Source organism: Lactuca sativa, chromosome 8 (genome assembly GCF_002870075.4).
Source record: "Lactuca sativa cultivar Salinas chromosome 8, Lsat_Salinas_v11, whole genome shotgun sequence".
Lineage (NCBI taxonomy): Eukaryota > Viridiplantae > Streptophyta > Magnoliopsida > Asterales > Asteraceae > Lactuca > Lactuca sativa.
The window spans coordinates 197978010-197990321 of record NC_056630.2 but is presented as its reverse complement, the minus strand read 5'-3'; the positions used below and the strand labels follow the sequence as shown (position 1 = coordinate 197990321).

At 34.1% G+C, this 12312-nt stretch overlaps 2 protein-coding genes across 2 annotated transcripts; one reads left to right on the top strand and one right to left on the bottom strand.

Moving 5' to 3' along the window:
• The first annotated feature begins 1394 nt into the window (after positions 1 to 1394).
• LOC111896176 (uncharacterized) lies at positions 1395 to 1901 on the top strand. The gene has a single exon (XM_023892194.1). The coding sequence runs from the start codon at positions 1395 to 1397 to the stop codon at positions 1899 to 1901; it is 507 nt and encodes a 168-aa protein (XP_023747962.1).
• Positions 1902 to 11111: 9210 nt separating this feature from the next.
• LOC111896199 (uncharacterized) lies at positions 11112 to 12069 on the bottom strand. Its single transcript, XM_023892217.3, has one exon. The coding sequence runs from the start codon at positions 11924 to 11926 to the stop codon at positions 11444 to 11446; it is 483 nt and encodes a 160-aa protein (XP_023747985.1). The 5' UTR covers positions 11927 to 12069; the 3' UTR covers positions 11112 to 11443.
• Positions 12070 to 12312: the final 243 nt, after the last annotated feature.

The following is a 12312-nucleotide window of genomic DNA, read 5'->3' as shown; positions in this document are numbered from 1 at the left end:
GAAGAGGAGGTTTACATGCAGCTACCTCAAGGGTGTAAAGTTTCTAATGACAAGAACAGTAATAAAAATTTGGTTTGCAAGTTACAAAGATCTTTATATGGACTTCAGCAAGCTTCTAGACAGTGGTATGCTAAGTTCTCAAATTTTTTAATTTCATTGGGTTTAAACAATCCAAAGCAGACTCATCATTATTTGTCAAGTGTCATGGTGCATCCTTTGTTTCTCTTCTAATAGGGACATCTTTGTCCCAAATTAATGAAGTCAAAAATGTTACTCAGTCAACAATTTAAATTGAAGGATTTGGGATGTGTTAATCATTTTCTGAGACTTGAAATTGCAAGGTCTACTGATGATATTTTTCTTTCCCAACGCCAATATACTTTAGATTTGCTACAAGATACATGCTTTTTTGAAGAAAGTAAAAAGTTTCAAGGTTACGTAAGCCAACAGCCAATTAGCAAGCGAGAAAATAGAAAAAGGCGGATATGGAATTAAGCAAGAGCAGTCGATCGAAGGGCATCTTTTGTTTCATTCGTCGTCTTCCTTTTTCATTAACATTCATAACCTTTTGCAATCAGCAAAAACATAAACAAAAGCTTTTTCTTAATATAAGAATAAGATAAGAAATGTTTTCCTTATGTAGTCTGTTGAACGCGGTTATTGTAGCACCAAAAGTAAGTGTAGTGATAATAATTAAGAATCCATTTATAAATTAATCTATTTAGAAAGCGTGGGCAGCTGGCATTGGCAATGGTTTTGTCGGTGACACCCCACACCCAATCATCGATATACACATGCACACCTTTCCTTATTCCCATAATCCAAAGCCATAAAGTGATTAAACTTATACTAATGCATAATTTATGTCTTATGGTTAAGGTTGTTACATTTTCAATATTTGTCATTTATTTATCTAAAAAAAGTTTAAAAAAAAAAACAAAAAAGTAATTTGTTATTTTATAATTTATGAGTTGTGAGCGGAAAAGTGTAAGCACATCATTATAATAAACATATGTATAAAACGTCATGACTTTAGTGTGAATATATTCACAAACTTATTTATAATTTAAAGTTGATATATATGCTAGAAAAATCTACAGCCACGATAAAAAAGATACCAGAAGAAATGCAATTACTATGTGGGTAGAACAAGACATTGAACCTTAGCTCAAGCAATCCCTTCCTTACTTCTTTTTTTGACAAAGAATTAAAGGTTAATTTAAAGACAATATTATGCTCAAATTGCAACTAAAGGAAGGAATTTCCCACCTTTGCATAATTCCGATTCGAATTGTGTTTGTGTGTTACCTCTATTTAAATTACAACCTACATTCAAGATAATATCATTAGTGTTTTTATTTCTTAAACAATCTACCTAGTTAAAAAAATCAATCATGCCCACTCCTGAGTTAGGCGAAAAACAACAAAAGCAAAATCTCGATCGTGAGATTCGAGACATGATAAATGCACTCACTCGTCGCCTTGCCCATCTCCATAAGAAACCGAGTGAGGGAGGAAGTGCAAGCAATGTTCATGATCATGAACAAGAGGAGAAGGATGCGAATGGTGGTTTTGGGATCATAACTATGGCTGGAAGCAACGAGGGAGCCACTATGAGAGGTGAGCTCGACTTAATGAGTATGGAGAACCATAAATTAGGTATGAAACAAGATAATGAAGAGTCTCTTCCTCCATTGACAACCTGCCTTAATGGCAACTTCCAAGGTGTCAACAATTCTATCATGGTCGGTGGTAGTTACTCTACCAATGATCCTGGTATCCATTTGAATGTTGATGACCATTACGAGCAACATAAGGGGGAGTTTGGTCTACGGAAGTATGGAAAGAAGGGCAAGAAGAAGGCTCATTCTGAATCCTCTAAAAGTGACCATTCTAACTAATCATGTATGTATCTAAGCTTGGCCACATACACGTTCACATACATGAGGATAATGTTTGTTGAGTGCTTTTTTAATCTATATTTTGAATTTCAGTGGAAATATGTTATATATCATGTTTCATCATTTCGTTCAATTAATAATCTTTTTTTATGATTGTAATTGCATTAGTATCTTAATGGAATAGTTATTATCTATAAATATTATTCTATCTTAAAAGGCCATTTCTTGTTAATCCATTTGACAGTCAGGTCAAATGCATTAGGGCATCCACAATGCATTGAACTCCATAGAGTTCAATGGATTGCCATATCATCATTATACAATCCATACAACTCTATTATTTTTTTTCTCTAAAATGCATTGAACTCTACAAAGTTCAATAGAATGTTACCAAATGTAATTTATAGTAAGTATTTAAGAATTAAAACTTTCCTTTTTCCCATTGAAGAGTTCAATGGCCATTAAACTCCAAATTCATTGAATGTCAATGTGGCATCTCACAATGGTAGAGTTTCATCCATTGAATGGCACATGGAATTGCCACCTCATTCAACTCTCCCATTAAACTCACCATTGTGGATGCTCTTAGTTTAATACTATACAGTCTATAGCATACATAATTATTTTTTGTATTAACACTTTCTTTTAGTTAGCAAAATAGCACTTAATTATCTATCAAAGACTTAGAAGAACAAGACACACTTCATATGGAATCGATTATGCACCCCTTATGGTTCGAATCATGATGAAAGTGTTGACCACTCGTTACTTATTAGTCAGTGTCACAACTAGAAATTTTGGCGCCTTGTAACTACAACACTTATAACAACTATGAATCAATAACATGAAAGCATGCATGATGCTTATTCTATAACAACAAGACTTCACCAAATACTTCATTCTAGCCCTACAAATGGTCAACAAAGAATTGGAAACCTTTGAAATTCCAATTTGAGTTCATTTTGGACTAGGATTCCTTATTGGGCCTAATGGACTAATAAACTTCCAAATTATCCATCTTGAATCTAGAACTCTCTAATGGGCCCTAAATGGACCCATATACATGAAACATAATATTTTGGGCCTTAATGGGTCACAACCTAATTAATTTAGCCCTAATAGGTCATAAAAATTATACTTTGATTTATTTGGGTCAAGCATCATCTAACTTAACTAGAATATGGGCTTAAGGACAAAAAGCCCAAAAATCTCCTCTTTCCCTCTCCAATCTCGGCCCAAGCCCACAAAGAAAGAAAGAGTTGACTTTGTGTGTGCCACCTCATTTTTACATAGAGGTTTTCCATGCAACTCTCATGTTTTCATGCAAGTCCACTCAAAGATCACTCTTCTCTCCTCTCTCTTCTTCTCTCGGCCGAACCCAAACACACACACACACACACTTCACTCAAACTCTCTCAAAGGAAACTCTCCCCACTCCTCTCCAAATTTTCAAGATCTAGGAAGCTTTCAAAGAGATTTTACCACAAAACTCATCATCTAAGGTAAGTTCATACTTAGATCTATGACTTAGACTCTTTTTTTTATCAAAAATCTCTTCTAAATTTATTCCAACTTGTGATCTTGCACCTTAGAAGTCACTAAACTCGAGATCTACCAAGAAGACTTGCTAGGATCGAAAACTTCTTCTTTTCTCTCTTCAAAAATGAAAACACAACTCAAGGTGAGCTTCATACCCCTCTTTTTCAGTTTTTCATATTTTTTATGTGGGAGAATACAATAAAATGTGTACATCTATGTGTATGTGTATGCTATGTGTGATTTTATGCATGTATGTGTGTGATGTTATGTGTTTTTATGATAAATATGTAACAAAAAGGGGTAATAATTTGATATCTATGATATGAGAAAAGAAACAAACATAAACTAAGTTATTTTACACTAAGCTAGTTAAGAAAAATAGCTTATAAGGTTATGAGGAACATATTCTAACATAAAACCCATTTTAGGACTTAAATTGTCAAAAATACAAAACTTGGGTTAAAAATTGTAAACTCACGGTTTCTTGAGGGTCAAAAGAGCCAAAACAGTTTCTATAATCAATTTCCTGAATATTAGAATTTTCAAAAGACTTAAAATGCAAAAATTTAGCTTCATGGGCTAAATTTGGGCTTTTCGGCCCAATAAGCCCAAAATTGCAAAAATTGAAGTTTTAAGGAGCTGAATTGTAACATTCTGTAAAACAGGGGACATGAAGTGAAATAAAACTATTTCAAAGGTCAAAAATGCTTTTAAATTCCAAAAAGGATAAAAAATGTAAACTTTTTATATTTTGGGCCAAAACTGTAAAAATTGTGAAATTTGGGGTTCTAACCGAGAAACACCATTCTGGAAGGGCTAAAATTGTTTACTAAATATAATTTGGGTTAAAAATGTCTTTTCAACAAGTTTATGATACAAAAGTGTCAAGAAAATGTTTTTAAGGACTAAAAATGAAATTCTTTTATATAAAGGACTAAAAATATTATTTTTATAAAAGAAAGTTAGTGAAAAGGTCAAAGTCATACTTCTAAACAAATTAATTCATTAAGACAAAATACAAGATATCCGACTAGCGACAAAACGAAAAACAAATACACCTTCAATACCAAATATCGTTATAAACGAATTGATTCGGTCTCGAATCAATACAAAACAACAATCGCTAAAACAAAACTCTCCAATAGATATGTGATGACTAAAAGGAATAAACCTACAAACTTTGGGCTTATGAGTTTCAAATCATGCTTGTTGGGCCTTGCAAGCCCACCAACATGATCTTTGGGCCCAAAGGGATAACGCTTATATGTTATTGGGCCTTCAATGACCCAATATTTTATAAAAGGACTTTCAATAGTTTTATGTGTTGGTGGGCCAAAGTGTCCCGTTAGAAAAGCTAGTAAGGTCACAGTAATCAAGTGCGAGTTGGACCATTATGTCTTTCGCATCCACGACAGCCTAAGGTTCTTACGATAGTAGTTGGACATAATACTCCCCTTCTCTTCATTTGTTAAGGTTTACGAGAAATCAAAGTAGACAAAAATTAGGACGATATATAATATGGATTAACCAATAATCATTCGTTAAGACAATACAAAAATCAGTAATTACGAATACATTTTAACATCGGGTTTTCCGGGGAATTCAATACTACTCGTTCGAAACTTTATAACAATATTACAAAATACCCTTCATATATATATATATATATATATATATATATATATATATATATATATATATATATATATATATATATATATATATGTTTTTAAAATCATTCATGCATCAACTTATGGATCTTCACACTTTGATAAACAAAAGTCTTTTCAGAAAATATCGGATTTTCTGGGTTTTACAAAATACACAAATCATTTTATCACAACATTGCTTATGAACTCACCAACATTTCATATGTTGACATTTTTCCAAAATAACTTGTATTGTCAGGTAACAGGTAAGCGGAAGAGTTATAAGAAGTAATGTTAGATGTTATGTTGTTAAATGTACTCAAACTATTTAGGTTATGAATGTGTAGTGATAAAACAATGTACTTGATGTGAACAATTCCAGTTGTAATGTATTGATGCATGGTGACGCTTATGTTATGATTCATGTATATTCATTATGATGATATTCAATTAAAGTCACGCGAGCCCTCGGACGTTTCCGCCGTCTGGTTCGGGGGTGTGACAGTCAGGTGGTGTCTTAGTCACAGTTACAAACCCGTATTGGCTTAGTCGAATATTATAATTTCTAATTTTGTTGGAGTTAGAGATTTGTATATGTAGGTGGATTTGTTGCCTCTATCTAGTTCGAAACGTAATCTACAGCTTTGGATGCAGTTTTTTAACAACTTTTTGGTTTTTATGGAGTTTTCGTAATTCTTTTGTGTAAATACCAAATGGATACCATTTTTTATAAAATAATTTCTTTTTTCATTAAATTCCTTTGTTCACAAAAATAGTAAAAATAGGGTTAGTTAGGTTTCTTAATTCTTGATTACGAAACCATTTCTAATCATTCATTTTTAATTATTTTGTAGCTTGATCTTAAATTGCGCAAATGTCATATTAGCCCATCAAACTTTTCGTGTTTGTTTTAAAAGGTCCCCAAACTATTTTTTTGCACATTAAAGAAATATACTTTCATTTCTCTGTTTTAAAATACCCTTATGTTACCTTCTACCGGGTTGATAGGTAATATACATGCCACGAGGGAAAATGTCGGTGACACGTCATTTAATGAAATGGTCACATGTGTTATACTTATATTAATTTGTTATAAACTAAACCGTTTGCGTTATACAATCCCCTCCCCCTCTTTGAAGAAACCCCTTGTCATTAAAGAAAACCCTCGTCGTCCCACCATAGTAACGAAAGATCGATGGCTATATTTCTATCAATCAAAGTTCATTTCCAAGGTGTGTTCATCAATAAACCTTTTTGATATTCTTATGGTGTTCATCATGTGTTCGAGAACGTCGATTTTGCTGGTATGTCATATAATGAGTTTGTGGGTTTTCTTGAACGATTCACACAAGAGAAGTGTGAGAAAGTTTATTATTGTCAACCCGATTTACAAATCCCAGAAGGTTTAACCTTGATTTCGAATGAACGTCAATATCAAGAATTTATAGACATTGCTTATGAATGTGGAGTACAAGTTTATGTTTACATTGACCATTTTGGTACTACCGTGCATGTAACGAAGGCAAATGGAAATGAAAATGAGGATAATTGTTTTGTCAAGTCAAACATGTCAATCGAAGGGGAAGAAGGTATTGACCTAACTGAAATTAAGAGTCCGCAATAAATCAACATGGAAGGAGTAACCTATGAAGGAGTAAGTCAGAGTAATGGAAATGAGGAGGCCACAGAAGGTGATCCAAAAGATGATGAAGATGATAATGTCCCAGATGTGAAAGGAAAACCGATGTTTAATGAAGACATACCTTGGAAGAAGCAGTTGCCAATTCTAGGTACGAGGTTCACCAACCCTAAACAATTAAAATTTATGATTTGTAATTATGCTGTAGCAAATGGATATCAATTGTATTTGAAAAAAACGACAGTAAAAGGTTATTGGTTAAGTGTAGTAATGGTCAATGCACATTTAGGCTTTAGGCATCATGGATAAGTGAGGAGCACTCTTTCCAAATCAAGTCCTTTATCATTGACCACAATTGTGCAAGAAATTTAAAATTAGGGTCAATTGTTAATTACAAATGGATTAGTAGTCATTTTCACCCGGGAAGTGATTGAGAATCAGAAATTCAATGTTAGGATGTTAAAAGAGGAAGTAAAGACTAAATTTGGCATAGAGGTTAGTATGGGACAATGTAGGAGAGCTAAGCAACATGCAATGTCTCTTGTTGAAGGTACCATAGTGGAAAATTATGCAAAGTTTTGGCCCTATGGTGAAGAGATAAAAAGGTCTAATCCAGGGTCGACAGTCAAGTTGTCTGTGAACTCTATGCCAGATGGGAAAACTTACTTTAGCAGGATATATATATATATATATATATATATATATATATATATATATATATATATATATATGTTTTCATACACTAAAGGAGGGTTGGAGAAGTGGCTGTAGAGGGACAATAAACTTAGATGGGTGTTTTCTAAAAGGAATCTGTATTGGTCAGTTATTATGTATTGTTGGTAGGGATGGTAACAATCATATATACCCAATAGCTTGGCTTGTAGTTTGTGTTGACAATAAAGACAACTGGAAATGGTTCTTAGAAAACTTGCAAGAAGATCTGTATCTTGAAGGTGGTTTTGGTAGGACATTGATGTCAGATCAACATAAGGTATGTTTCTACTTTATAATGTCATACCTAATTTCTTTCAAATGTGATATAATTCTGAATATTATGATGATATAAATGCAGGGGATAATTGAAGCTGTGAAAGATTTATTTCCAGAGATAGAACATAGTCAATGTGCCAGGCATGTTCTTTCCAATTTCAAGAAGAAATTCCCTGGGGCTCAGTATGAGTAACTATTTTGGAAGGCTTGTAAGGCCTCAACTGAACCTCTTTTCAATTCTGCAATGAAAGAGATTCAAATGATTAGCCCTGCTGCTTATGTGCATCTGATGAGAAGGAATCCAAACTCATGGTCAAGAGCATTTTTTCAAATAGGAAGGGGGTGTGATGCAGTTGAGAATGGTTTGTATGAAAGCTTTAACAATGTTATATTGGAGGCTAGGAAGAAGCCAATTATTACAATGTTGGAGGATATTAGACTATATGTGATGCAGAGGATGTGTAGTTTGAGGCGGAAAGGAAGTGGATGGGGACATTTTGATGTATGTCCAAACATAAGGCTTGCCCTAAATGAATTAAAGATCCAACAAAGGTACTATATTATTCACCATAATTGAATTGAATATCCAATCAAGGTACTTTAATTACCCCTGTTAATTTTGATTATTTGTAGGTATTGGCAAGTGCTTCCTAGGGGCCTGAATACATTTGAAACAAGAAACTTAGGAGAGTCTTATGGAGTTGATCTAGAAGAGAAAACATGTTCTTGTAGGATTTTGGCAAATGAATGGGTATGGTTGTGTACACTCAGTGGCAGCCGTTAGTTATGTAAATAGAGATGCAGAGGCATTTGTTGATCCTTTATATCGTGCTTGCATATATATGAACACATACAAGTACACAATTGGAAGCATGAATGGGAGTGTAATGTGGCCCCCAACAGAGTACATACCACCTTTGCCACCATTGAAAAGGAAGATGTCAGGGAGACCCACTATTAAGAGAAAGAGGGATAGTATTGAGGTTACTGGATCACATAGAGTATCCAAGGCAAGCAAAAAGATGTTATGTGGTGTTTGTAAGAAATCAGGCCACAATAAGTCAACCTGTGATGCAGTGTCAAAGCCCCAAAAAAGTCAGGTGAAAAAGAGGAAGGTTGAAGGTGAAGGTGAATCTAGTGCATTAAAGAAAAGGAAGGGTCAAGGGCAAAATGGGAAGGGAAGGGGTGAAGGTGGTACTGGAAGTGGAATTGGTTTCAAAATGGGAGAAGGTGAATGTAAGTCAACAAGTGGTGTGACTAAGAAGAATGGTAAAAAAGTAGATACATTGAAATTAAGAAAAAAGTCAGAGAGGATACTAAAGAAAAAGTTGGCAAAAAAGGTTGCAGGCAAAAACGGTAAAGGTGATACATCAAGCAAACCAATGGACTTGGATTAAAGATGTTTTTGGAGTATGTTAGTTATGGTGCAAGCTCTTAAATTAAAAGTGTCTTGTTGTTATGGTCTTGTTTAGTATGTTAACGTGTCTTTAAAACACCAAGTTATGATATTAATGAATGTTTGGATGTTGGTTTTATGTTTGTAACATGAATGTTAGTTTCTTTAGTTTAAAACATAACATGAATCTTTTTTTATAATTGTACTTCCAATGCAATTCCATATAACAATGGACTTGAATTATAACAATGTACTTCCACATAAGGTTATAATAGGAACTTCACATTTGGTACATTTCATTACAAACCATACTTCAAGGGGAATTTAAAGTCCTGCAACATACGACCTTCACATTTGGTACATTTCATTACAAACCATAACATCATATGCAAAGCAAAACAAAGGTTATAATAGGAACTACATTTCATTTCATTCATCCATTACAACTGAGGTTATTGTGTTAACAACCCCCCCCCCCCCCCCCCCCCCAAAAAAAAAAAAAAAAAAAATGGTTCTAAACACCATTACATCCTCAATGGGCACCATTGTTCAAAACAACCAACAACACATAACATAATACATACATATATACTAGCAGATGACGAAATTAGACAAAAAGACACACAACCTTCGACAACCCTGATAACCCAAAAGAGACTAATCGCCATCGTTCTACCTACGAACTAAACTACACCCACCAAAATCCCCATCCACTGCATTCGATGCAAACACGAACCCCAATCAACGACATCACTGCAACTCCAACAACACCCATCATGGTCACTTTCCTTTTCAAGTTGCGTATCTCCTCCCTAAACTCGCCAAGCTGTTGTCGCATCTCATCTCGCATTTCCTCAATCTGCACTTGGGTTTCCATGGCATGAAGTTCGTAATCAGTTGGTAAGTCTAGTTCCGAAGCTCTGAAACCACCATAGGAGAAGCTTTGTTCTGAGACCATCTTCTTGATTTATAGGTGGGGAAAAAAAAAAGCGAAGTCGATGTTATGAATGTTACGGATTAGGGTAACAAAGTGGTGGGGAAGACGGATTTAGGGGAAGACGGTTTTATAAGGGGACCATTAGCAATGACTTGGCAATTCTTGGGGACCAAGATTTCAACAGTAATATTCCACGGTGGTGTCCATGTCACAAAAAATAGGGGATAAACCTTTTACAATCGGTAAAGGAATGTAATTAAACGGTCAAATGAAAGTATATTTCTTTAATGTGCAAAAAAAAAAATTGGAGACCTTTTAAAACACACACGAAAAGTTTGATAGACAAATATGACATTTGCCCATCGTAAATTATACAATTTTGTGGAAAATTAAATCTTGGATGGTTAAAAATGTTACCTCTATGAATTGTCTTCTTATATGATAAGTTTTATTTATTGGATTTAATTTGCAACTATTCCGTTGATCATGTTTTACAACAATATTATACTTGCTAAAAGTTTAGTATTACCATTTGTTATTTAGTATATATGTTAGATCTTCTTATCTAATAAATAAATAGGGTTAATCTCATTCCGCCATATGTCAAACTATTAAATCAATAATACGCCACATGTTATTATTTTGGTTCTCCGATTTGAATTTCATTTTACAACTCATATTCATAAATACTCATAAATTTTTATATGGTAATAAAATATATCAAAATATGTCAATATTACCCACCCATTAAAGGATTTACCAAATGGTTCTCCAAGGATGTTTATATTTTTCTTTTATAATTCCTTATTTTTTAATAATATATGTTTATTTTAACAACTTAATTTTCTGATTTATATTATAATTTTAATTTTGTAACAATGGGTATAAACTAATATTTGAATAAACATATAATAGAAAACCTGTAAAGTCAAATCAAATTTATTGTAATAATTATAAAAAAGACTTTTAATATGTATAAACAAATAGTTGTAGTTTTTCTTAAAGTCTCGCAACTCAATTATTATATATTTCAATAATTAAGCTAAAGAAGAAAAAAAAATGAAATAATACAACAAATAGTTTGATATATAACAAATTAACAATAATTGAAAATTAAAATCAACAAATTTTACAAATTAAATTACAACCCGCCCACTTTACTTTGCATCTTCTCTTCCCACCGACATCCACCGACATCGGAGAACACCACCGGAATTGACATAATCATTCTTTCCCTTCCGCCGGAGTACAACCATCGCCGAAATCATCATTCTTTTCCTTATCTTACCTTGTCTATGATCTAAACAGAAAAAATGAATTTGATACAAGAACATAATCGGAGTAACTGTATGATCTTTGAATTTGGGTAGTAGCTCAGCCCAGAGACCAATTTCAGCCTCGGAATTTATTGCTGCCATCGTCGAAATTGCGAGCGTAGCTGTAGGAGTTGTAACGAACTGTCTGAGGGAGGCCGACATTATCAGATCTGACAATTCTCCGGATCTCGGATCTAACCTTGAAGAAGACGTGTCTCCAGCTTCCTTTATCATGGGATCTGAGAACGGAGGTTTCCTCTTGATTAAACTCCAGATCCTGTGCGAATACGGGTTTCCTCGACAGGATCCATCCCCATCCCCAATCCCACCAGTTCCTGACTGAGGTAGACGCGGATTCCCCCATTGAGGAAACGGATTTGGAGCGGCGCATCGCCCATGCGGTTGCGGCGGAGGTGGTATCGGAGATGGAAGAGGGCTGGATCCGTAAGGACATGGAGGAGAGTCTCCGGCGCATGCCGGCAACCACCGAAGATGGGTCGTTTGAAGAGGGATTATGAGAAACAGGGAGAGATCTCTCCCTCTGTAACATAGAAGTCATGGTGGTGGTGGAGAACTGGAAATTGAATGGATGTATGATATAATGGTGGCGAAAGCAAGATTGGTGTGAAATTGAAATTACAGGGTGTTTTTTTGTGTATTTAAAGGGGGAGAATGAGAAAGGTGGTAGGTTCCATGAAATGAAGTGTAATTTGTCGACAGCATACCTTTACCATATTAATGATGATGATATATTGATATGTATACATCCTTATTACTTTGACTTTCTTACACCAAATGCTTGTTACTTAATTTTCTAATTATCCTTTGGGTGTTTTGTTATCAACGGCTCAATTATCTTTTACAAATATCTACTCAAAGGTAAAGATAATCTTGTTCAAATTATTATATTTTTCTAAATATTTTTCTTACCATTGGTCTATCCGA

Coding starts and splice junctions, on each gene's coding strand:
- LOC111896176 (XM_023892194.1), top strand. CDS start 1,395: ATGCCCACTCCTGAGTTAGGCGAAAAACAACAAAAGCAAAATCTCGAT.
- LOC111896199 (XM_023892217.3), bottom strand. CDS start 11,926: ATGACTTCTATGTTACAGAGGGAGAGATCTCTCCCTGTTTCTCATAAT.